Source organism: Canis lupus, chromosome 15 (genome assembly GCF_003254725.2).
Source record: "Canis lupus dingo isolate Sandy chromosome 15, ASM325472v2, whole genome shotgun sequence".
NCBI classification, from domain to species: domain Eukaryota; kingdom Metazoa; phylum Chordata; class Mammalia; order Carnivora; family Canidae; genus Canis; species Canis lupus.
Genome location: NC_064257.1, coordinates 16,998,836 through 17,023,203, shown reverse-complemented (window position 1 = coordinate 17,023,203; position 24,368 = coordinate 16,998,836). Strand labels below are relative to the sequence as shown.

The window sequence follows — 24,368 nt, the reverse complement described above, 5'->3', positions numbered from 1 at the left end:
TCCTGGAGACCGGGGATCGAGTCCCATGTCGGGCTCCCGATGCATGGAGCCTGCTTCTCCTTCTCCCTGTGTCTCTGCCTCTCTCTCTCTATGTGACTATCATAAAAAAAAAAAAAGACTCCTAACTCTGGGAAACGAACTAGGGGTGGTGGAAGGGGAGGAGGGTGGGGGGAGGCGGTGAATGGGTGACAGGCACTGAGGGGGGCACTTGACGGGACGAGCACTGGGTGTTATTCTGTATGTTGGCAAATTGAACACCAATAAAAAATAAATTTATTAAAAAAAAAAAGAAACAAAAGGCATCAAGGGGGAGGGGCCCCAGGAGGAGCCAGTCTGAGGCCGGGGCGAGTGCCCCCAGGACAGGAGAGCCCCGTCCCGGGGCAGCACGAGCTTAACCAATCTTCCTAGAAGTATAGGCACCGGCAGGGAGTTACAGCGGGACCCCAGGAGGACGGGGATGCCCTCAGGCTCCAAGGGGCACTAACAGACACCTGCGCCGTAGAGCGCGCACCACACACCTGGGCCGAGCTCCCTAAAGGGCTAGTTTCGGAGATCTATAAAGAACTTATTAAACTCAACACCAAAGAAACAAACAATCCAATCATGAAATGGGCAAAAGACATGAACAGAAATCTCACAGAGGAAGACATAGACATGGCCAACATGCATATGAGAAAATGCTCTGCATCACTTGCCATCAGGGAAATACAAATCAAAACCACAACGAGATACCACCTCACACCAGTGAGAATGGGGCAAATTAACAAGACAGGAAACCACAAATGTTGGAGAGGATGTGGAGAAAAGGGAACCCTCTTACACTGTTGGTGGGAATGTGAACTTGTGCAGCCACTCTGGAAAACTGTGTGGAGGTTCCTCAAAGAGTTAAAAATATACCTGCCCTCTGACCCAGCAATTGCACTGTTGGGGATTTACCCCAAAGATACAGATGCAGTGAATCACCGGGACACCTGCACCCCGATGTTTCTAGCAGCAATGTCCACAATAGCCAAACTGTGGATGGAGCCTCGGTGTCCATCGAAAGAGGAATGGATAAAGAAGATGTGGTTTATGTATACAATGGAATATTACTCAGCCATTAGAAATGAGAAATACCTACAATTTGCTTCGACATGGATGGAACTGGAGGGTATTATGCTGAGTGAAATAAGTCAATCGGAGAAGGACAAACATTATATGGTCTCATTCATTTGGAGAATATAAATAGTAGTGAAAGGGAATATAAGGGAAGGGAGAAGAAGTGTGTGGGAAGTATCAGAAAGGGAGACAGAACATAAAGACTCCTAACTCTGGGAAACGAACTAGGGGTGGTGGAAGGGAGGAGGGTGGGGGGTGGGGGTGAATGGGTGTCGGGCACTGAGGGGGGCACTTGACGGGATGAGCACTGGGTGTTATTCTGTATGTTGGCAAATTGAACACCATTAAAAAATAAATTTATTATAAAAAAAAAAGTTAACTAGCTGGAGGCATGCACTTCCCACTTTGCCCACACCTGCTTCCGATGCATTCTCCTGGTGCCCAGCCCCTGACTGCAGCACAGCCCTTTGATCGATCTTTGCCTGGTGAGGGGCAACACTACATGTTCTCCCAAGGTCTAGGGACTCCTATGACATTTCTTCTGTCTGCTTTTTCCTGGGATCACTCTCCAACCTCGCACCCGGGCCGTGTCCCTGACTGGTGAGCCTGCTGACGCGCCCAGAGGGAGGGGCATACACGTCATAATGGGCATTGAGCCAGCGGATGATGCGAGGGCTGGCGTGGGACATAATAATGGGTAAGTGTGAGCTTATGTCCAGTTACTCATTTGGTCAAGATGAGTAACTAGCCAAACGCCGTTTGGAGAAATGACAAAAAAGCTGCCTCGGATTTCTTCTTCTCGACCCCAGGCTCCACCTACGCACTCTAATCCTTCCTCCTCCCGACCCCAGGCTCCACCTACGCACTCTATTCCTTCCTCCCCTCGACCCCCGGCTCCACCTCCCCACTCTAATCCTTCCTCCTCCCGACACCGGACTCCACCTACCCACTCTATTTCTTCCGCCTCTCGACCCTGGGCTCCTCCTATCTACTCTATTCCTTCCTCCCCTCCACCCCAGGCTCCACCTCCCCACTCTATTCCTTCCTCCTCTCGAACCCGGGCTCCACCTCCCCACTCTATTCCTTCCTCCTCCCGACCCTGGGCTCCACCTCCCCACTCTATTCCTTCTGCCTCTCGACCCTGGGCTCCTCCTACCTGCTCTATTCCTTCGTCCTCTCATCGTCCAAAGCCGCTTCCTCCTGTGTGTAACTCTTTTCGTCCACAGAACACTCCCCAGCCTCGGCCACCTCTCTCAACTCATAAGCCTATCTCTTTCCCTCCTGTTCATAGTGCTGTCCCTTCTTGCCACCCTAACATACAGGTTTCCCCACCCAAATCTTGCTCTATTCCTTCCAAAACGTCCAGTCCCCGCTTTTTTTTTCTCGCTCCTGTTCCCTGTTACCTCGATTTCTACTTTGCTCCTACTCCCCCTCCCAGCCCTTCCTAGACTTTAAAGTCTTATCCTCCCCAGCATTCCAGCCAACTCCATCCAGACCTCCGTGATTCACAAATCCTATCCTGGAGAGATGATTTCCCTGTGAGTGGGGCGGTTCTGATATCATCCAGCATTGCCAGAACAATCGATCCCCAGGAGCTTCACTTGGTGAATGTTGGGAACTCAAGACAATGCCAATCAACATTTAGCTTGGAGGGTAAGCCTTGTCCATGATGGTGTTTTCACCCACAACATGGTTATCGTACTATTCTCTGTATGTTAGCTTCATCCTTGTAAATCGCCTTCAGATGCCAGATACCTTTAGCAAGATCCTTTTTTTCCAGAAAACCTGTTTATTACCTCTCTTTCCTAATTAGCCGGCCTGAATGAATTCAACACTTATAACTGGTTTCTCCATGGAAGTTGGTCTGTGACCACAGAGCAAACAGCAAGACCAGGGACACAAGGTAGAGAAGAGTGAGTGGAAATCATCTCATCTGATCTCTACATGGGTGAGTCCTATTGATCTGCCCTGGATGAAAGTGAATGGGAGAATGGGTGACCCCTAAAAACTCACACACAGAGCCCATGACCCCTATTATAGATGGAAGGATTGAAGGTTCTTTGGTCTGGTTCCTCCAAGACTCTATTGTTCTGCATCCTAGGATTTGTGGAAATGTACTAGGGACTTTCTGCCTTTGAGAAATTTCTCCTGCAAAAAGATAGGGGGGGGCCCCATTATGTTGTCATCAAAGCTCTGACAGCTGGACCTCTGAATCCCAGGAAATGGCAGGTACCAAAGCCTAGAAGGCAAGGACACATCTTTATCCTTTCCAGATGATTGCATCAGATAAGCAGATGGTATATACATGTGGTTATATATTTTTTATTTTAATTAATACAATATTTTAATATATTAATATTATAATATTAATACTATAAAAATATATAAGGTCTAATATATAAGGTCTTATATTATTATATTATATTTATATATTAGATATATTTAAAGTCCTCTTCTCAAACCAATATATAGATTCAGTGGAATCTCAATCAAAATTCTAGCACATATATCTGGAAACTTGACAAGCTGATTATCATTTGGATGGAGAGGCAAAAGAGCCAAGAATATCCAAGACTCCCTTAAGAACCGGTAGGAGTAGTTTTTCTACCAGATACCAGGACTTACCACAAAAAATTGTAGTAATTAAGATCGCATAGTAGTAGTGCCAGGATATAAGCAAAAGAATTAGCAAAGTTTTCTGGTAATGATAGATCTGGAGTAGAGCATGCCACAGAGAAAACTTGGGCTAGGGGCTACAGAGTCCAGATGGGTTTTGAAAGATTACACGTGGGCTCATTATAAATAGGTTTCCCTAGACAGACACAGGGGAAAGAGCCCTCAAGAACAAGGACAAGGAGCACCGGGATTCAAAACAAGGAGCCATTCAGTAGCTAGCTGGGTTCAGGAACTGCCCATGTGTTCTGTACAGGTCATTGCTCTAAACTGTGTCCCACACTGACACACATCCTGGACTATGCTGTGTCTTAAGTGAATGAACAGATAGATGACTAAATGAAATATTTTGTGAGAGAGCACGGGCTCTGCAAAGTGTAATATAGGAAGTATCTAGAGTAGTCAAATTCCTAGAGAAAGGAAAATGGTACTTACCGGAGCCGCAGATGGGATGGGGCCATGGGAAGTTGTTCAGTGGGTACGAAAAAATTCTGGAAATTAGTTTCACACAATGCAAATATGCTTAAACCTCCTGAATCACATCCTCAAAATGTTTCTACTGGTAAATCTTTTTTTTAAGATTTTATTTATTTATTCATGAGAGAGACACACACACACACACAGAGGCAGAGACCAGGCAGAGGGAGAAGCAGGCGCCATGCAGGGAGCCCAACGTGGGACTCGATCCTGGGTCTCCAGGATCAGGCGCTGAGCTGAAGGCGGCATTAAACCACTAAGCCACCCGGGCTGCCCTCTAGTGGTAAATCTTATGTGTACTTTACCACAGTGACATTTTTAAAATAAAAAACTGTGAAGTCCTCACGTTACATACATTAGGAAAGGGTTCCTCGGTATATATTATCCCACCTGTAATAAGGGACAGAGTAACTTTTTCAGATTGGAAACCTCCGTTTTGCAAGCTAGACGGGGAGAGTTCTGATCCAGGCAAGGACTTTAAATGGGACAGGTCGGGATCTCTGGGTGGCGCAGCGGTTTGGCGCCTGCCTTCAGCCCAAGGCGCGATCCTGGAGACCCGGGATCGAATCCCACGTCGGGCTCCCGGTGCATGGAGCCTGCTTCTCCCTCTGCCTGTGTCTCTGCCTCTCTCTCTCTCTGTAACTATCATAAATAAATAAAAATTAAAAAAAAATTAAAAATATAAAAAAATAAATAATAAATGGGACAGGTCTCTGACTCCTCCCCAAATCTCTTTTAGCCAATGACTGTCGAAGGGGCGGTGCAATCAGGTCCCTAACCTCCTGGGCCTGCTGCCTGGCCCTGGGTCCCGTCCCGGCTGCTCCAGGAGCCGACCCAGGAAGCAGGCGGAACCTCGAGAAGCCGAGGGAAGGGGAGTCGCCGGGCTTCAGGCTTCGGAAAGAAGCGAGGCAGGAGAATCGGTTCTGGAAGGAGGGGGTGAGGTGGGCGGCCCCGAGGGCTCCAAGGGACGCTGTGATCATGGACGCCGTTGCCAGGAGACCGCGAGACGCCGTTGCCGGGAGACCGCGAGACGCCGTTGCCTGGAGACCGCGTGACGCCGTTGCCCGGAGACGGCGCCCCGGCCCTCCCGCGGCGGGAGCCGGGAGTGCAGGGAGCAGGAGCCCGACCCCGCCGAGCCCCGCCGCCCTGGCGCGCCGCCCGCAGGAGCCGCTGATGCCCGATGAGGTCCACCAGAACCAGATCCTGCGAGAGGTGTATCTCAAGGAGCTTCGAACCCAGAAACTCTCCACAGAGTATCACGTGAATCCCCTCCGCAAGGGTGAGTGAGGGGCGCCCCGGGGCGGGAGAAGGGACGGGGTGCGGGCCCCGGGCAGGAAGGAGCGGGGCCCTAGGGCGCGGGTGGCGTGGACGGAGATGCCTTCTCTGACCTCGCCCCTCCCTCCTGTGTTTCCCGCTGGGACTTGGCAGCGATGGGGGTGAGCTGGAGGCTGGAGGGTCTCGCTCCACATCCCGGCGGAGACTTTAATACGTTAAAATGCACCCACAGAGGGATCAGATAGTATTTTTGTGGCCAAAAGGTAGGAACGCTTTGGAAACTTGCTTTCTCAATAATTCTATTTTCTAGCGTTTTATGCTTGGTTTGGCTGTTTGTGTTTTGGTTTATATGCTAGTTGTGTCTGTGTGTGCCAACCTTCTAGGCTTCTTTTTTTTTTTTTTTAAGATTTATTTATTTATTTATTCAGAGAAAGAGAGGGAGGCAAAGGGAGAAGCAGGCTCCATGCAGGAAGCCTGACGTGGGACTTGGTCCCGGGACTCCAGGATCACACCCCCGGCTGCAGGCGGCGCTAAACCGCTGCGCCACCAGGGCTGCCCATCTTTCCAGGCTTCTGATATTGTCTTAGATGCTCGGAAAATTCCGGAGCAGACTCAGGGCCCTCCTGAGAAAATGGCCCTGCTCCCACTGCTCAGGTGGCACGTTTCTCGGGGGTTGCCATGGCTGCCCCTGAATGCCACTAGGTCTCAGATGGAGCCCCAGGCTCAGGCACCCAGCCACTGCCCAGCTCTCTTCCCCTGCACAGCCCATGAGGATCTCAAACTCACCAGTTGGAACACTGGGAGCATCCGCACCTCTCCCCCAGCTGCTGCTGCTCCAGACTCTCTTGTTTGAGCAAAGGTACCGCACTTGTTTTCTCTCCAAAGTGAGAAGCCTAGAAATCCTCCTGGATGCATGTGTGTGGACTCTGCACCTGGGCTTCACCTAGCCTTCTGGGTACATCCTGCTCCATGTCTAGCCTTGTTCGGTGGCCCAGGACGTCTGCAGCACTGTAGCCAGTGCTGTTTGAGAGAACATTCTGTCCCAATCAAATAGTCTCTACAAATCTTTGCTGCCCAGAATGCTGGCCGTTCGCCCCATGTGGCTACTGAGCACTTGAGATGTGTCCAGTGCACATGTAGAATGGATTTCTAATTCTACTGAATTGTAACTATTCAAATTCCTGTAGTTCCATGTGGTTGGTGGCCACTATCCTGGGTAGTGCCACTCTGGATTGTGAGGTCCTTGAGAGCCGAGTTCCTAGTGACCCCCAGAAAATACTCAGCAGGTGTCTGGCCTAGGGTGAGTCTTCAAGAGGGCGAGGCATTAACGTGTAACCTGAACCTATGCCGGTGTTTTTTCTACAGTTCACACAATCACCAGAAAGCCCATGTCTTGGCACGAGAACCTGGAGGAACCTGCAGATGGTAAGTCCCGCGGTTTGGGAACAACACTGAGGTACAGCACAGACAGGCAGGTGGCTAGAGAGACCTTTCAGGGTAGCGTTACCTTGGGCAACACTCTGAACCCCTGAAAACTGGATGGAAACCCACGAAGCTCACAGGAGCTTCAAGCATAGGGCCAGTCCATTAACTCTCAAGTCCAGAAAAATCCTCCTAATGGCCTTCCCAGTGCATTCATATATTCATTCATCAAACGTTGATGAAATGTTTAACCAAGTCTGGTTCTGCCACTTGTTAACAATGTGACTTTGAGCAAGTAATTTTAAATGTCTCTGAACCTATCTTCACATAGTGGTGAGGATTAGACAACATCACGTAAGTACTCAGAACACAGAATAGTATTATTGTATTGCTGAAATGGAAATGCGGACTGTTTTGATTATTACCATGTGATAGTCCCTCAGATGGGGCCGGGAGTGGAGACCTCATACCATGATGAAGGAGACAGACAAGTAGGTAAAGAGTAAAATTAGAATGGCAACAAAAGAACACACAGATGCCCCTGGTCAGACAGTGGATTTCTGGGAAGGTTTCTTGGAGGTGGAGAAGGTCAGGGATCAAAGACTAGGAGGACATTCTGAGTTCTTTGGAAAGACAGAGGAATGAGAGATACCAGCATGGCCCAAGATAGGGCGGTAGTTTGGCCTGGCTGGAGTATACTGGTGCACAGGGCAGTGCTCAGAAACAATGGAAGAGAGGTCTTTGGTGGAGAGCCCTATCCTTCCTGGCAGGCTCTCTCCTCCCTCCCTCCTTGGAGTAGAATTTGATGGAGGAAAGATGTGAGGTTGATATAGGAGCACAGGGTAGGCAGGTGGGGTCGGCAGGAGGAGGGTGGATTCCATAGCAGAGTAGAGACAGACAAGTGAATAGACCAATAGAGTATCGGCAGGGGAAGTGAGGATGCTATCCGTCCTGAAGAGAGCAGTCAAGCTCGAGGAAGGGAGAGGAGTCCAGGCCTTGCAGCACTAAGATTAACAGGCAGCGGGGGACCTGAAAGCTAGCCAGGATTGCACTGCTAACTGCTTACCCTGAGGATGCACTCAGCCAGGGGCCAGGTCCTTCATTCTCAGCCATCTCGCTGAGGTGGATATTGGCCTCAATTTACAGATGAGCAAAGTGAGGCCTGGAGAAGGTAAACCACCCGTCAGGCTAGTAGTGGAAGGGCCAGGAAGGGCTGACTATGAAGCCCAGTTTCCTGCCGTTGTCAGGCTGCCACCCTCAAATTGACACTTGGTAGGGTGGAACCTGAAAATGAACGCTGTGCAAGTCCTCAAGCTAGGTACAGATACACACATGGGGTTGGCAGCCCTAGCTCTTGCAGTACGGAAGATGTGGCCTCTTACAACCCTCCCCTGCACTCCGTCATGGCCACATTGGCCCCGCTTGCTCCTGCCTCAGAACCTTTGCTCTTGCTTCCTGTCCAGTACTTCCGTCTGCCTCTGCCTGTGGCTGGCTGCTGCTTGGCATTGGGAGAGGCCTCCCCTCACAGTCCTGGTCTAGAGTAGCCAGCCCTGCCTGTATCTCACCATCAGGTTCGCTTGTCCCCTTGTGTAGTGTGTCCTCTGTACCCCCAGCTAGACGACCAGCTCCAGGAGAGCAGGGACCGTGCCTGCCACACTCTGTTCTACTTGCGGGGTCCAGAAGAGTGCCTGGACAGAGTTTGTGCTCAACAGATATTTGTTGCAAGATGAGTGTTGCAGGGTCTTGGCAGGCCCCCGAGACCAGCTGCTGAAGCCGGGCCAAAGGACCCAGGAATTCTCGGTCCCAAAGCCTGCTTCCCTCATGACTCATGCCTCTTCTCCCAGCCAGGTTCCTCAATCTTATCCACCATGCCGCTCAGGGGCCACGGAAGAAATACCCAGACACGCAAACAGAAAGCCAAGAAATTGGATGGGACTCTGAGCCCTTGGTAAGTGTGGTTCCTTGCCTTGGGTAGGCCCAGAGGCAACAGAGGCTGTGGCTAAGAGAATGGTATATGAGGCCAGACAGCCTGGCTTTGAACCCTGGCTACCACTTACTAGCTGGGTGACCTTGGGTAAGTCATTTAAGGTCTTTTGTGACTGCGTTTCCTCAGTGGAGCATAAATGGAGATATTACAGCATGAGGTAGTATGTGTAAGGTACTTAGAACAGTGCCTAACCCACAGCAAAACACACCTCCTTTGATTGGTGAGGCTCCAGGAGCACTGAGGAGCCCAGGAAATATAATTGTCAGCACATTACCTCCCGAGATGACATAGGGCTTCTGGTGCTAAGACGTTTCCAAGAACTTCCTGCCACGTTTGTCTCTTACGTTGCTCGCATCTTTCATCACACGGAAGGCTTCAGTTTTGAAGTAGTCAGATGTGCTGGTCTTTTCCATCCCGGTGTCTGGGCTTTGTGTCTTTCTTAGGAAAACCTGCAATATCCAGAGTAGCAAATGACTAGCTTTCCTTTTAGGCTTTTCCTCAAGTTGTCGTGTCTTTTTAACACATGGCTTTTAGGCCATCTGTGTGTTTTGCCCCTGAGGTGAAGCTGGAGACGCTGATCCTTAGCTAGATCAGAACTTCCTTCGTTCTCTCCAAGGCACCAAGGTTTCGGGCCCCCTGTCTCCTTGCGCTTACTGCTCCTGCAGCCACCTCCTGACACCTAGCCTCTAATCCTTGGGGAAGTCCTGCTCATCCTTCAGGAGCAGCCAGGAGTCCCCTCTTTATAAGGTCCCATTAAGGAACGTGTGCCCCATGCTCTCCACCGGGCAGATTTGGGCACCTTGCCCATGTTGTTCTGGAGCATTGGGTGCCTCCTGCTCCCCACCATTCAACCCAATTCCATTATCAATGTAACATGGTGGCTCTGGAGCCAGACAGCTTGAGTTCAGATCCCAGCTCCCCCACTCTGGAGCTGTGAGACCTGAGGAGGAATGGAAGGGAAAGCTTGTAGCCCGACCCGGGTCTAGTCACGGGCTTGTCCTGGCCCCTTGGTCTGTTCCCAGTTGTCTTCCTCTGCTGAGGGTGAACCCTTCCCAAGAACGGCCCACATCCTTAGCTCTTGCCTTTCTACCTTTCCACCGTGTGGCCCGGGCTTCTCACCCCTTTCTACAGCTCTCATCTGGGGCATGTGGCTCTGCCACAGGGCTGCTGCAGGGGGATTGGAGTAAATAGCTCAGCTCTAATGAAGGAAGAGAGGTAGGGAGGTGGCTTGAAGGGGAGACGAGAGAAAGGAAGGGTGGAAGAAGAAGGGAGGAGGGAGGGAAGAAGAAGAAAGGAAGGAGGAATGATGGAAGAGAGGAAGGAGGGAAAGAAGGAAGGAGGAAGGAGGCACGGAAGGAAGGATGCAGAGAGGGGGTAAGGGCTTAGGAAAAAGCTGCTCATTTACTCCAGCTTCTCTTCGCCTGTGGGGCATCACCCTGGGGAGAGCAGACTGGGAGACCAAGGGGTCCAGCAGGGAAGCCCCACCTCCACAAAGGTTGCTGAGCCTGAGAGAGCTGCATGAGCCCCAGTGTAACTTAGGGCTCCCTGCCCCGAACACGCAGACAACCCCAGTCCCAATGTGAGGACACTGGGGAAGCCACACTCAAATACCTGCAACTTCTGCCCTCCTGGTAAATTTGAGGAAAATGTATCCATTCAGTTAATTGTGTAAGTTAATCTTACAGCTTCTCTAAGATGGACGTGTCAGAGCGCTTGCTGTTGCTTCTCCGTGTAACCACGTCAACAACGTCCATTCTTTCATCTTATGATCGTGTGCTGAGCCCCTGGGGTGTGCTGGCCCAGGCCCCACGGACTTTGAACTCAGGTCACCCTTCCCCCCGGGGGATTCCTTCTGATGCCCACGATCTCCTCTCTAGGTCAGCCCGGAACGTGATGACCGCAGGCTGAACCATTTCAGGGTGCACAGCGACATCACACTCTACAAGGCTAAAGTGTGGAGCTTGGGAGAAGATGATCGCCACACATAGTGTTCAGCGCCCACCTCAGCCTCGTTCCTGAAACCCAGCCTGTGTGCTGCGTGGATAAATAAAGATGACTTTCAAGCGTCAGTCTGACCTTTCCTTTGTGGAGTCTCACATTTTTCTGCCTGCATGCACTGGTTCAAATCCTTAATCTTGGGGATTCCTGGGTGGCCCAGTGGTTTAGCACCTGCCTTCGGCCCAAGGCATGATCCTGGGGTCCTGGGATTGAACGCCACATAGGGCTTCCTGCGTGGAGCCTGCATCTCCCTCTGCCTGTGTCTCTGCCTCTCTGTGTGTATGTCTCTCATGAATAAATAAATAAAATCTTAAAAAAAACAAACCACACAAATCCTTAATCTTTTAAACTAGTGTCAGAATTCCAGATTAAGATGCCTACAATATTCCCTCTGCCTTTCATGACCCCAATAGTGAATAATAAAGAAACAATATTGTATGAGCGCACAACAGAGAATGGGAGATGATCATCGAAGTCTGAAGATATATTTAGAAGGTGGAAAGCTGATGGAAGAAGGTGAGGAAGCCACAAATAGGATGCACTGAATGGGACACCTGTGAGCAGAGAGCCTTGGAGAGAGGTTCAGGACTCCAAGGGGGGGGGGGGGCGGTGTGAGGCAGGGAACCAAAATGGATGATAGTAGGGAGACCCTCTCACACACACCAGCCAGGCATGGAAGATCTCCCACACTGGAGGTCTGCCCTTGGAGAAGTGGGAAAGACCAGGGCTCAGGGACAGTGAGTAAAACAGGGTAGGAGTGGATGTGAAGCTCCAAAAATCAATGAAAACTTGTGAAAGCAAGGTTGAACCCCTTACCCCACACATATATTGCATCTTTATCCTGGGATTGAAGGTGGAAGGTTCCCCTCTGGAAAAATGAAATGGCTCCACAGAAAAGCCTCCATGTGGTACCTGCCGAGAAAGAGCCAGGGAGCTCCAGGCTGGTGAGCACATGGAGGTGTTGGGAGGGCGGTGCGCCCCAGAGCGCATGGAAGCCCCCGGCTGCCTTCCCATTCCTCGCTCCATGTAGCTCTTGCGTTTGGCTGTGCCTGAGTCATCCCTGAAAGGGTGAAGCCAGATATTGCTGAGATCACTCTTGCATTTGGAACCTGACAAGGTGGAATGAAGTCTGCAAATATGAGTGGCCTTGCCTTGGGAGACATTTTCATACAAGATGATGATGACTATTGACTACTTGGGCAGCTAGAAATGTGCCAGGATCTCTTAACTATGATAATCCTTTTGCTGTAAGGGACCTGTGGTATCAGGTCCTAAATCCCATATAATTTCCTGAGAGGGGTAGGGGCACCTTTTCCTCTAATGAGGCAACTCTTAGCAGCCTCTCATTAGCTGCTCACTAGAAAGACCAAACCTTGATTAGACACTTGGGAGTTTTAGCCACAACCCCCAACCCCTGGGGAGGGAAGAGGGACAGAAGACCATCACCAGTGGTCAGTGACTTAATCAACCGTGCCTGCATAGTGAAACCTCCTAAAAACCCTGAAACTGGAGTCTGGAGAGCTTCCAGGCTGGTGGATGCATCAAGGTGCAGGGAAGATGTCATACCTGAAGAGGGCATGGGAGCTCTGAGCACCCTTCTACCTTCATAACCTTTAAAACAATTTATCAAAATTTACTAAGATCGCCTTGCATGATTTCAGCAAGCAACTCATTTTTATGGCCCTGCACTATGGTGCGTGTGAGCACTGCCTGTGTACAGCCTAACAGCATATTCTATTTTGTTTGGTGTTGGGGAGGAGAACGTGCTGTATTTAAAGGAACAGACCTGCAGGAGCAGTGATTACTCTCAGAACCAACAATTCTGTAATGAGAAAGAACCAGGGACCTGAGCTCTTATAATTTACACTAGGATCAGAAAATTAGACTCACATCTCTGCATATCCACTTTATGCTCTCCTCAAAATATGGTGATGAAAAGTTTTTTAAAAAGTTCATCAAAGTACTAAAACCCCCTATTGTTAAATGCATAAAAAGAAAATAGTAAAACTAGTATTTAGTAGACTGTAATTTAAAATATTAAAAACATTGAAAACCAAGTGTTTTATTTATAAAAAAAAAGTGCTTGCCTTTTTTTCCTTGCACATGACACAGAGAAAACTTGGCAAACTGTCTTACTCCTAAATTTGGATTCACTTCCACCATTTTGTCACCTGTACTTTCAATGTTACAAAATACCTCCATGAGCCCCTTAAACGTGAAGTTTCCTGCTGGTGTCACTTCCTCTGGGACATCTTCAGCCTTTTCATCATTTTCCTGTGTTGCTTCCGCTCCCCTTCTGGCCGTGTACCCAGTCTCCAGGAAGCAAGTGTCACCATGCCCTTGTCACCTCTTTCTCCTAGGGCTCCACTTGTGTCCTATTCAAATTTTACTTCCAACCTGACCACCTGCACTTTCTTGTCCCTCTTTCATCTTTGTTGGTGGATTCTTTTAATAGCCTATTTTTGTAAAATATGGGTCTCTGGGAGACCAGCCACATGCACACACCCTCTTGGCCATCTGTGCATGAACTGAGCAAGATGTGCAGTGACCTGCCACCCAGGCTCTTGCAGGGATGGCTGCTCCCTGGTTATGCATCTGTTATTTTGGTCATGATTTATGGACTGATTTGTGGAGCTAGCAGTAAAGTTTCTACTTTCTGCCCTTACTCAGAGTTGATAATACTTGGGTAACTGAAACGTGAAGTGTTGCTGAGAAACTGCTACCGCGGGAATGGAAATCCACCCAAAGCAAGAACAGCCTATCTTTGGTGCCAGGAACTGCCGGGTCCCCATCTGGGTCCCCACCTAGGTCTTGGTGCCTGGGGTTGCGATATAATGCAATGGGAAGGTTAATCCTGCCTGCACCCTGGTGACCCGGTGAGGGCTGACATGGCAGAGAGGTGACATAAGTGACTTCTACAAAGTATATCTATCTCTGAAATTAAGGAAAGGGATTCCATTTGCTATACAAGAAAAAAAAAAAAAGAAGGAAGGTAAGGTACACAGCTTTCAATGTCTTTAAAAGTGCTGGCAGTAATGACCTACACTTGGCCTTGCTGGTATGAACTGTAAACTTGTGTTCTCCTTTCCTAAAACTCTCAATGTGTTCCACACCTGACCCAAACTCTTGAACTGATTCTGAGGCCCTTTCTTTGAATTCCTATACATTACCCCCACCCACTTAATATTGTAGATTGTCAAAAATAGGTCAGGGTAACACGTTTTGGTCTTCTGAAAACATGACCTGTTTGCTCGGAATTTTGTTAACTGAAATTACTTTACAAAACCTAAATTCGTTCTTTTTGTACTAGAATCATAGGGAACCAGAAACGTCCTTTCTTTATATACCAATGACTCTACAAGAAAGGAAACAATGGGAAAATAAATTATTTTTTCTGCTTAAGAATATACAGTTCTCAGATATCTCTAGTCCTTAATGTATGGTTTCTAAACTGTAATGGAGAAAGGAAGGGCAGGTAAACAAACTTCCCACCCTATCAACAGAATAAAACCCAACATGCAACGTGACCTGCCCATCCATGTCCTACCTATTCCTGGCTTCCAGCCAGAATCGGAGTACCTCTCAAATAGGTACCACTAAGGCTCAGACATTATGGAAAGCCCCCCACCAAAATAATTCCAAGCAGGTAAAAACTCTTACTATATGGCAGGCAATGTTCTAAAGCATTTTACACGTATTAACTCACTTAATATTGACAGGAACTGTATTTGGTAGATTATTCTCACTATACAGAGAGGACATAGCACAGAAAAAATAACACGCCCAGGGTCACACAGCGAAGTAGCAGAAACAGGTGTTAACCCAGCAGTCTGGCCCAGCCAGTGCTCCTGACTTCCATACAGCTCAACATGAAAAACGGGGATCAAAATGCACAGGGAGGGGCTGGAGGAAACCCAAGGAAACAGAATGAAAGGAACAGAATAACTCTCAAAAAACGAAAATCATAATTCACATTCTGAGGTGAAAGAATAAGAACTCTTGGGGATAAAATGTAAAATGAAAGCTAAATATTCACTGAATGATTAGAAAAAAAGAATCAAAGAAATCTTTTCCCTAAAGTGGAACTAAAACACAAACCTAGAAGATCATCAGAAGAGGTTCAAAATTTGACTAACAAACTCCAGAATTAGAACAAACAAACAACAACAACAACAACAACAACAACAAAATAGGGAGAAGCTATCAAATAAAATTTGCCAGAACAAAAGATCTAGCATCCTTCCAAACACCCTAAGCAAAGAAATAAAACAGGCCCACGCCAAGGCAGGTCATCATGGAATTTCAGATCGCTGGGAGAGGAAAAGCTTCCAGAAGAGAGGGAATGGCAGCAACTTTTCAGTGGGGAGGCTATGCCTACAACATTCTCAGGACAACTCCCACCAGCCAAACTAAAGGCAACTGCAGAGATGTGTAGGAGATCCCTTCTAGGAAGATACTAGAAGATGGTACATGGCAAAAGAAGGCATAATCTAAGACAGAAATGGGATCCAGGAAATAGTGAGTTCAATCCAGATGGTCTAGAAGAGGCAGGGTGAGAGCTGTATGACAGACAGGAAACTGTAAGGTGGAAAGAATGACATGTGTCTAAGGAAAAATAAGGATATACAAGGAAAATCAGGCACACAGAAAAATATGAGGTGATAATTAACTCAAGGAAAACCCACAGCTGTATCACAAAGGAAATTTTATCATAGTACACGTAGCTTGACAGTGATGGGTATTTAAATAATCATAATGATACGATCACTCATTCTTGACTTATCTAGAATCGTGATACAATTACTTAGAAGCATGAGGAAGGTGCAAGTTTTCATATATCATAAAAAAAAAGACGATTTGGACTCAAAGTCTAAATTATCGTCAATCAATAGCAATCCTACTTAATATATAAAAGTAACTTCTCCATCTTTTTTTAGTCCTGAGTTTTTAACCATGATTGTGTTTCTTTGAAAACTGTTTATTGAAAGAACTTTTTACAAAAAGAAACCAACACAAGAGATCCAACTGTATGCTGAAATCCCAAGTTTGCAACCCTTTTTCTTGGTTCTTTGTATACAAAGATGCTGCTTAGTGTGGTCTGCTCTTCATTTTCTCTCGTGTCCGTTTTCCTGGTCTCTTCTACGGAAAAAGAAATAATAGCACATGTGGTCACAAAGCAGCTTGGCCTTCTGCCCCAAGGACAGGAAGATGCGGGTAGAAGTGGGATGGGACCCACGGCTCACTTACATTTGATCCTTTCTTTCCAGGCCTCTTGAGGCCCTTGCCATGAGCTGTCTTGGCCCGGAAGCTGGATACATCATCGTAGCTCTCACGAGTGTTCCACTTGGAGCCTTTCTTCTTTCCACCAAAACCAAACTTCTGGTTTTTATAGCGTCGCTTAGCGCTGGGCCTAAAAAAAGCAGGCTTACAAGTTACCCACAGCACTGCAAATCCTGATGGATCTTATGGCCCATCAGTATCCTTAGTTTCCTGTCTATAAGCAAAAGCTCTTTGCTTAGAGCTAGACGCTACTGCTACCCAGAATCTCGTCCTCAACCCTGCATTCTTAACTCTTAAAAACTCCCCAGGCAAGCTCATCCACTTATAGTTTTAACCACTAGTGCAAGAAAACAAAGCAAGAACCAGGAAAGGATCCACATAGATCTTGCGGCTCAATACTTATCTCTAGAAAGCTTCTTCTATTCTAACTAACTCTTGCTAGATCATTCTTAGTCGTTTCTATTCCTTTCGAGGGTAGTACAGGCAGTTAACATTCAAATGTAATAAATTTTAAAACTGGTCATTCCGGAGAATCTCACATTCAGCATATCCAAAATCACATGCCATCTCCCTTTCCCACACTGGTTTCGCCTTCCGTATATAAACACCGACTTGAGGTTGGTGGTCCTACCATCTATTCCAGCCTCCCGGGCTAGAAACCTGGGCACCAGCCTTGATTCTTCCTCCTTTCACTCTCTACACCCAACACAATTACTGAGTGCTGCTAATTTATTACTTCTCAAATGTTTCTTCGACCTGTTTTCTCTTCTCTGCCCCCATTACCACTTTTAGCCCATTATCACTGCTCTCTGGACTTTGTAGTGCCCCTTTATTGAATTCTCTGCCTCCCTCGAGTCCACACTATATACAAGTACCACCGTAATTTTTCAAATACATGACTATGATGTGGTCATTATTTTGAGTGCTTTACTCAATCAATGTCTCTCCCATGGCCTACTGGCTAAAACCCAAACTTCTTAACAAGGCACACACTGCCTCTGTGACTTGGCCCAGACCCCCCTCCAGCTACATCTCACCTCTCCTTGCCCCACACTGAACTCCCAGCAGTACCAGATCCTTGCTGTTCCTCATGCACAAACCTGTTCTCATCTCTACGCTTTTGCTCATTTGTGTTCATTTTTGCTGAAACCTGTGTCTCTCCTATTCTCCTGGTTAATTCTTGCTCATCCTTCAGACTAAGCTCAGGTGGGGCTCTCCTCCAGGGAGCCATCCTCACACCCTGATCCCCAGAACGGGTCAGCTATTTCTAAAATGTGCTTCTACGCTACTCCTTACATATCTTTATCATGGCATTAATATATTCTACTGAAATTATCATTTCTCCCAGCCCCAGTGTCTAGGGATACATAAAGGTAAACTAGAAAGAAAATAATAATATCCGCCATTAGCCCTTTTAAGTCTGCATAATGCTATGCAGGCATACACTTTTCTCATTTTCACAGATGAGGCAACTAATATTTAGAAAGGGCAAGTAACTGCTGGGGATTTACCCCAAAGATACAGATGCAGTGAAATGCCGGGACACCTGCACCCCGATGTTTCTAGCAGCAATGTTCACAATAGCCAAACTGTGGAAGGAGCCTTGGTGTCCATCGAAAGACGAATGGATAAAGAAGATGTGGTCTATGTATACAATGGAATATTACTCAGCCATTAGAAACGACAAATACCCACCATTTGCTTCGATGTGGTTGGAACTGGAGGGTATTATGCTGAGTGAAATAAGTCAATTGGAGAAGGACAAACATTATATGGTCTCATTCACTTGGAGAATATAAAAAATAGTGAAAGGGAATAAAGGGGAAAGGAGAGAAAATGAGTGGGAAATATCAGAAAGGGAGACAGAATATGAGAGACTCCTAACTCTGGGAAACGAACAAGGGGTGGTGGAAAGGGAGGTGGGCAGGGGGTGGGGGTGACTGGGTGACCGGCACTGAGGGCACTTGATGGGATGAGCACTGGGTGTTATGCTATATGTTGGCAAATTGAACTCAAAAAAAAAAAAAAAAAAAAAAGGCAAGAAACTTGCTCAAAACTACCCAAAATGGTGGACTTTAGACCCTAACCCTAGGTCTATACACTTAACCATTGTGCTGTGAGATGAGGAATCTACTTCTACTAAATATTCACTTAAAATGTGCCAGATGCTTAAATCACCCTACTTTAGTTTTTTGTTTTTTTTTTTAAGTAAGCTCTACGTCCAACGTGGGGCTTGAACTCACAGCCCCAAGATCAAGAGTCAAATGCTCTACTGACTGTGCTAGCCAGGCGCTCCCTAGATCACCCTACTTTAATCTTCTAAGACTGATATGGCTAAAAGGATCCATCACATAGGCCTTTAGCCTTGGCTGCAGGTAGCACTGCGCTCTCTCAACCCTGAGGCCACTCCTATGGTCTCCCCAACTTGCCCCTGGACTGCCTGCCCAGTACCCACCACAAAACCAAACCAGAATCCTTCATACCCCTTCTTCATCTGCTGGCTTTTTGCTCCTTCCTTTGTTTTCCGTGCAACGGGTTTCTGATCCCCCTCAAGAAAATCCAGTTTATCAGAAAAGCCTGGGGGTGAAAAGGTACTTTGATCAGCATTAACACATTTTAAGAAAAACTGAAGCTTCAAAAGAAGGTTGTTACTTAAAAAAAAAAAAAAAAAAAAGGTGGTTACTTGCTAAATTAATTTAAATTTTTTTTTTAATTTTTTTTTTTTTTTTTTTTTTTTTTATGATAGTCACACAGAGAGAGAGAGAGGCAGAGACACAGGCAGAGGGAGAAGCAGGCTCCATGCACCGGGAGCCCGACGTGGGATTCGATCCTGGGTCTCCAGGATCGCGCCCTGGGCCAAAGGCAGGCGCCAAACCGCTGCGCCACCCAGGGATCCCGCTAAATTAATTTTAAGAGGCATATTCTGCTCCCCACACTGTTCCCAAACCTTAGGTCCAATGGTTCCAAATCAATCAAGGCTCTAGAAGCAGGATATGTTAAAATAGCAGCGGCCCCTGCTCCCCTATATCCTTAGAAGGGAGATATACTGACCTTTCTGATATTTCTTAATGGCATTCATCATATGTGTTTTCTCTCGCTGCCTCTTCTGAAGAACCTCTGTTTGCACCTGGGACATGAACATAGGGCTGTCACACCCACTCCAGACCACCATCATTGCAAGTGTCTACATCCGCTTGGTAACACTATGCTAACACCGCGGCCACTTAACATTTACTGTGTGCCAGAACTATGGTAAAGCTCTAAGTGTATTCTTAGTTTATCTTCTCAGCTACCCCATGAAGCAGAAATTCCTAACACTCCCTGAAATTGAAGCACAGAGAGCCTAAGTAACTTGCCTGAGTCACACAGCAAGAAAGTGTACAGCTGAATTCACACCCAGGGGTCTACACTCTTACCTGATTACACAATTCTGCCTACAAAACCATAGCAAGTCACATCTAGATCTACAATCAATTCTCAGGTTCTGTATCTAGCCCCTACTGTTAGTAGGCATGAAAGTATCAACAGAAACAATCCCCCCAAAAAACGAAAAGCAAAACAGTTGTAAGGATAAAAACAGATGCTTCCATTCGAAGGCAGCGTTTTCAATCTCAATACTATTGATAGCTTGGACAGGATCACTCTTTATGGAGGGGTGGATGGCCTGTCCTGGGCACTGTAGGACATTTTGCAGCCTCCCTGCCCTCTATCCACTAGATCTGAGTAGCTCAGTCCCCATTGAGATGTGACACCAAAAATATCTCCAGGCATTGCTGAATATTCCCTGCTAAGCAAAATTATCCCCAACTGAGAACCACTGACATGATGTTTCCTCAAATTAGAAGCAGTGAGCTAACAGGCCCAAAGGAAGTTTTTCTTCGCCTTTGATCAATTAGGTTCCGTTACTACCAACCACTTAGGCCCTTGAGTTGACCTCAACCATCAACTACCAGATCAATCCAATAAATGCAGAGCTGCCCTTCTGCAGAGAACAGGATGCTAATCTACTCTTACTCTGCTGAGGACTTGTCAGTGAAATGACTCCAAATGTGGACAGCAGCACAGCACCCCAGATCATGAATGTTTATGTCCAAAAATGCTGACAAAGTCTGAACACTCATGTTGATCCTCCTTACACTCACTTCTTCCCACTACCCTGACTTTAATTCCTGTCATCGTCTTTCCCAAAGAACCATGAAATAAAGAGGAAAAACCAAGGACACTTTCCCTAGATTTTAAATTAGAACTCAGACATCCACAGCAGTTCAAGCACACAGGTGCCATTTGTCCTCTCACTTGGATGACAATCAATGATATGGTTCCTTCAAAGACTTAACAAACATCTAGGCCAGCGATTCTCCAAAGCAGGATGCATTTCAGAATCATGTAAAAAGTTTTGCGGGGAAGAGAAGACAATACCTGCAGATTACCTGACACCCTGAAGCCTAGAAATCTGTTTTGAAAAATTTTCCCAGGTGGTTTTGCTGTAGAGTGGGGTTTGGCCCCACTGATTTGAACCCAACTCTTCACTGTACAGATGTGCAAATGAATGACACACCTGCAGTTACCAGGCTACCTCCTCCCACCCAGCCCTGCCCCCTCAAGACTCCAGTGTCAAGGAAAGATGGTGTTTACGAATCCAAGCACACATCCCCCCTCTGCAGTGCAATAATCAACACAAGATGGAACAGACACAGGGCACAGAACCAGATCGGACCCCGGCACCCCGGGCTGACAAACACTCAGCAACATCCTATGCCCACCACACACTTTCCTTCTCACCTTCTTCCCATATTTCCTAAGTGCTCGCAGTTGCTTCGCCTTTTCAGACTTCTCCATGGCTGCCTGTTTAGCCTGCAGCTTCTGTCGAATCTAAAACACAAAATGTTGTCAGCTTATGTTATTTGGATCTGGGCTGACCACTACTTAGGGCGCACTGGAATGGGAACAGATCTTCCCAGTTCTGCAAACTGGAGCTCAAAGGAAACTTATAAATTGTGTTTTACACATGAGGACAAGAAGCCCAAAGGCTGAGTACTTGGTCCAAGATACCAAGAGTATTAGGGGTAGGACCTGAAAGCCATCTCCCTCTTGGTGTGCTGGCTGTCCTGTTATGCAAATAGGCCTGCTTGCCATTTTACCAGGAGGACAAACTTCTCCCCAACCCTACAACCTTGCTGACTGAGGTCAAACTAGTATGCAGCCTCACTTCCCTTCTCTAACATGCCACATACACGTTAAAAACTCAAGCAGGCATCAGGAACCCAGGCTTCTCCATTAGACGCACACACTTTAGTCACACTTGTCAGCGTGAGTGTCCAGAGATGTGCCCCAGCTCATCTCTAAATTAGCTTCCCCGAGTACCACGGAGACAAGAGCTCCCTAAAACCCAGTTTGAGACCTATATTGGAATATAGATCTTGGATTAAATGTTGGCAATTCCCTTCCTCCCATAGTTAAACGAGGACCAAGTTCCACCCAACTTTAAATTATACTACATCTGCTATTAATTACTACCTCATCTTAGAGAAAACGGAGACCCAGAGAAAAAGAATCGTGTACCAGTTGGTTATAGCACCACCCCCTGGCAATGGCAGGACAAGAAGTGTATTTTCTCTATACCACATGCCAGGACCACACAACCAGGAAATGCAAAAGGCCATCTTTATCTCAGGAACCACAGTTCTTATAGAACTTCTCCTCTCCTTAAATGTCTAAATTAAGGGGAAAAAAATCATCTTTAAATTTATCAAACTGGTGGTAACTAGCACACGTTTGAGGTAGACGGTTAAGACAGTAATTGTCCTCTGAAAACCATTTCCCTAATATTGGGCTTAGTCTTTTTTAAAACATTATTGGAGATAAGCCAGCTGACCAAAAAAAAAAAAAAAGCCAGCTGACCACACGTAAGTATAAAGCCTCAGCTTTCCAGAGAAAACCTTTGTTTCTTACCTTCTGCATCTGCTGATCAGACTTGGCCATCTCTGCAAAATAGTCAGTGGGCCTCTTGGTAGGAACTTTGAGCTGATGGAGGCGGGGTAATACCGCCAGCACCGCAGCCTGGGCCTGCCGGTAGCTGAGGATGCAGGACAGTGTGATGTAGGACAAGCTGGGAATAAGCTAAGGGAGAGACCTTCTATTCCTTCTCACTTGCCTATCCATCAGGGATAACCTTGGAGTTATCCATGGTCAGAAAAACTCTCAACATCTGACCTCCACCAGCAAGCACACACACACACAAGTAAAAATGTAATAAAACCTCATGAACTTGGTATCTAGGAGAAATTTAGTCATATACACTTTAAAGAAGAAGGGGAGTTCTGCTAAAAATAAATCAGTTTAAGAGGATGACCACATTGAAAATACCCATGAAAATGGGGCACCTGGATGGCTCAGAGGTAGAGCATCTGCCTTTCGCTCAGGTCATGATCCTGGGGTCCCACATTGGGTTCCCTGCATGGGGCCTGCTTCTCTCTCTGCCGGTGTCTCTGCCTCTCTCTGTGTGTCTCTTATGAATAAATAAATAAAATCTTAAAAAAAAAAAAAAGTACCCATGAACTGATAATGAATTCTTATGCAGTCACTGAGAAAAGTTCATGTAAGAACCTTCCAGAGACAAGTTTTTGTTTAAATATCTGAAAGTCCAAAAAAACCTTTAAAACTGAATACTTCAAAATAAAATTTAAAAATAATCTTTTTTTTTATTAAAAAAAAATCTTAAAAAAAATACACTGGGCTTTCGATTACAACTGGTGGATCAAAGGACTCTTCCCTCGATTAGAACTGGTGGACCGAGGGGCTCTTCCCTGACTGCAACTGGTGGACCGAGGGGCTCTTCCCTCGTTGCAACTAGTGGACCGAGGGGCTCTTCCCTCGGTTGCAACTGGTGGACCGAGGGGCTCTTCCCTCGTTGCAACTGGTGGACCGAGGGGCTCCTCCCTCCACCAGGCACAATCTCCTTAGCTCTCCTGAGTATAAAGAAGCCCTTCCTACCCTCAGGCTGAGGCCAGCTTCCGAGAAGTACAGGCTCACGACCCGCGCCCCCACTCCAGTACAGGCACCCGAAACTCCCACCCTTGAAGACAAACCTACAAGCTCATCTCCCGCTTGAAGTCGTCTTCTGGATCAACAGCTTTCTGATCCTTGGTCTGGGGTGTTGACTGAGGTCCACCGACTTCCGGCACGGGACCCAGGGTCACATCGAGCCTTTCAACCCACTCCAGATCCCGCTTGAACTCAGCCAAACACTGCTTCAGGCCACTCTAGGAAATGCAGACACCGAGGCTGCATGAAGGACGCGGGAGGGGAACTGGCCCGCCCGGCAGCGCGCAGGCCGAGTCTTCCCGGGGACGAGGCCTCGGCCCGACGAACCCAACAGCGCCTGGAGAGCATCCCGTGTCCCAGGACCCCCCGACCCGGCGCCCGAGCTCACCACGTCGTTCACAGCCTTCTTCGGCCCCTCTAGCACGACGTTGAGGCCTGGCTTCAGGAGGCCTCGGGAAAACGCATCCTGCAACTGCGGGGCACAATCGGCAGTCGGCACCGGGGAGCGGGGACCGCCCCCCGCGCCCGGCCCCGCGCGCTCGGCTGACACCCACCTCTCGGTCCGTGACCAGAGAATCCTCAGATTCCGAGTCCGAACCCGACAGCGGGGGGGTGTCCATGTTGGAGCGAGGCGGGCGGCCCGAGGTCCGCGCGGCCGGAAACCAGCGCCTGTTGCCTCGGCCCACGTGGGCCCGAGCCGCACCTGCGCCGCGGGCTCGCAGCCGCCGCCGAGACCGGGACTTCCGCTTCCGGCTGCAGAACCACACTTCCGGTTTGCCGTTGCTATAGGAACCGCTCAGGCGTCCGAGAGAGCCCGGGACCTGTTGGGGGTTCTACCGCTGGATACCCCAGTAGTCTGGTGACCCGGAGGGAAGGAGCGAAAGGGGGCGCCCGTAGCCGGGAACTGAGGAGAGAGGAGAAGTAGGAGACGCGGCCGCGGCGAGACGGGGTGAGGAGTGCGCTGGGGAGGAGTGGGGGGAAGCGGAGGTGGGCTCCGGGGCGGGGCCTCGGGTGTGGGCGGGGCCGTGGGCAAGATACGATGGGGCGGGGCGGGGCCGGGGGCGGGGCCGGGGGCGGGGCCGGGGGCGGGGCGACGCGTACCTCCAGGCTCACC

The 24,368-nt window shown here is 48.0% G+C and overlaps 2 protein-coding genes across 8 annotated transcripts; one reads left to right on the top strand and one right to left on the bottom strand.

Annotated features, from left to right (window-relative positions):
- The first annotated feature begins 1,731 nt into the window (after positions 1–1,731).
- On the top strand, positions 1,732–11,001 carry FAM183A (family with sequence similarity 183 member A). Of its 6 annotated transcripts, none has more exons than XM_049094595.1 (8): positions 1,732–1,795; positions 2,571–2,751; positions 2,912–3,046; positions 4,988–5,527; positions 6,226–6,382; positions 6,889–6,948; positions 8,794–8,893; positions 10,810–11,001. In XM_049094595.1, exons 3-8 carry the CDS (start codon positions 3,043–3,045, stop codon positions 10,918–10,920), a joined length of 972 nt encoding a protein of 323 aa, XP_048950552.1. In that variant the 5' UTR covers positions 1,732–1,795; positions 2,571–2,751; positions 2,912–3,042; the 3' UTR covers positions 10,921–11,001. The 6 variants fall into 6 exon arrangements, with proteins under 6 accessions (XP_048950552.1, XP_048950554.1, XP_048950553.1 ...); XM_049094597.1 differs by lacking the exon at positions 1,732–1,795 and adding an exon at positions 3,571–3,687 and having other exon boundaries at positions 1,802–2,751; XM_049094596.1 differs by lacking the exon at positions 1,732–1,795 and having other exon boundaries at positions 1,802–2,751; positions 2,975–3,046.
- Positions 5,909–24,013, bottom strand: EBNA1BP2 (EBNA1 binding protein 2). Of its 2 annotated transcripts, none has more exons than XM_049094593.1 (9): positions 23,809–24,013; positions 23,643–23,726; positions 23,303–23,472; positions 22,163–22,286; positions 20,993–21,082; positions 19,262–19,337; positions 18,694–18,787; positions 16,178–16,340; positions 5,909–9,381 (listed from the first exon to the last, which is right to left on the bottom strand). In XM_049094593.1, exons 1-9 carry the CDS (start codon positions 23,872–23,874, stop codon positions 9,235–9,237), a joined length of 1,014 nt encoding a protein of 337 aa, XP_048950550.1. In that variant the 5' UTR covers positions 23,875–24,013; the 3' UTR covers positions 5,909–9,234. The 2 variants fall into 2 exon arrangements, with proteins under 2 accessions (XP_048950550.1, XP_025276249.1); XM_025420464.3 differs by lacking the exon at positions 5,909–9,381 and adding an exon at positions 15,888–16,069.
- Positions 24,014–24,368: the final 355 nt, after the last annotated feature.

What these genes read in the sequence shown, in the direction of transcription:
- EBNA1BP2 (XM_049094593.1), bottom strand. Translation starts at nt 23,874, where the DNA reads ATGGACACCCCCCCGCTGTCGGGTTCGGACTCGGAATCTGAGGATTCT. An exon ending in CTGATCAGCAGATGCAGAAG is followed by an intron (nt 21,083 to 22,162) that starts GTAAGAAACAAA and finishes TTTGTGTTTTAG; the next exon opens with ATTCGACAGAAGCTGCAGGC. An exon ending in CATTAAGAAATATCAGAAAG is followed by an intron (nt 18,788 to 19,261) that starts GTCAGTATATCT and finishes TTTCACCCCCAG; the next exon opens with GCTTTTCTGATAAACTGGAT.
- FAM183A (XM_049094595.1), top strand. An exon ending in CGTGAATCCCCTCCGCAAGG is followed by an intron (nt 5,528 to 6,225) that starts GTGAGTGAGGGG and finishes GAATGCCACTAG; the next exon opens with GTCTCAGATGGAGCCCCAGG. An exon ending in CCTGGAGGAACCTGCAGATG is followed by an intron (nt 6,949 to 8,793) that starts GTAAGTCCCGCG and finishes TCTCCCAGCCAG; the next exon opens with GTTCCTCAATCTTATCCACC.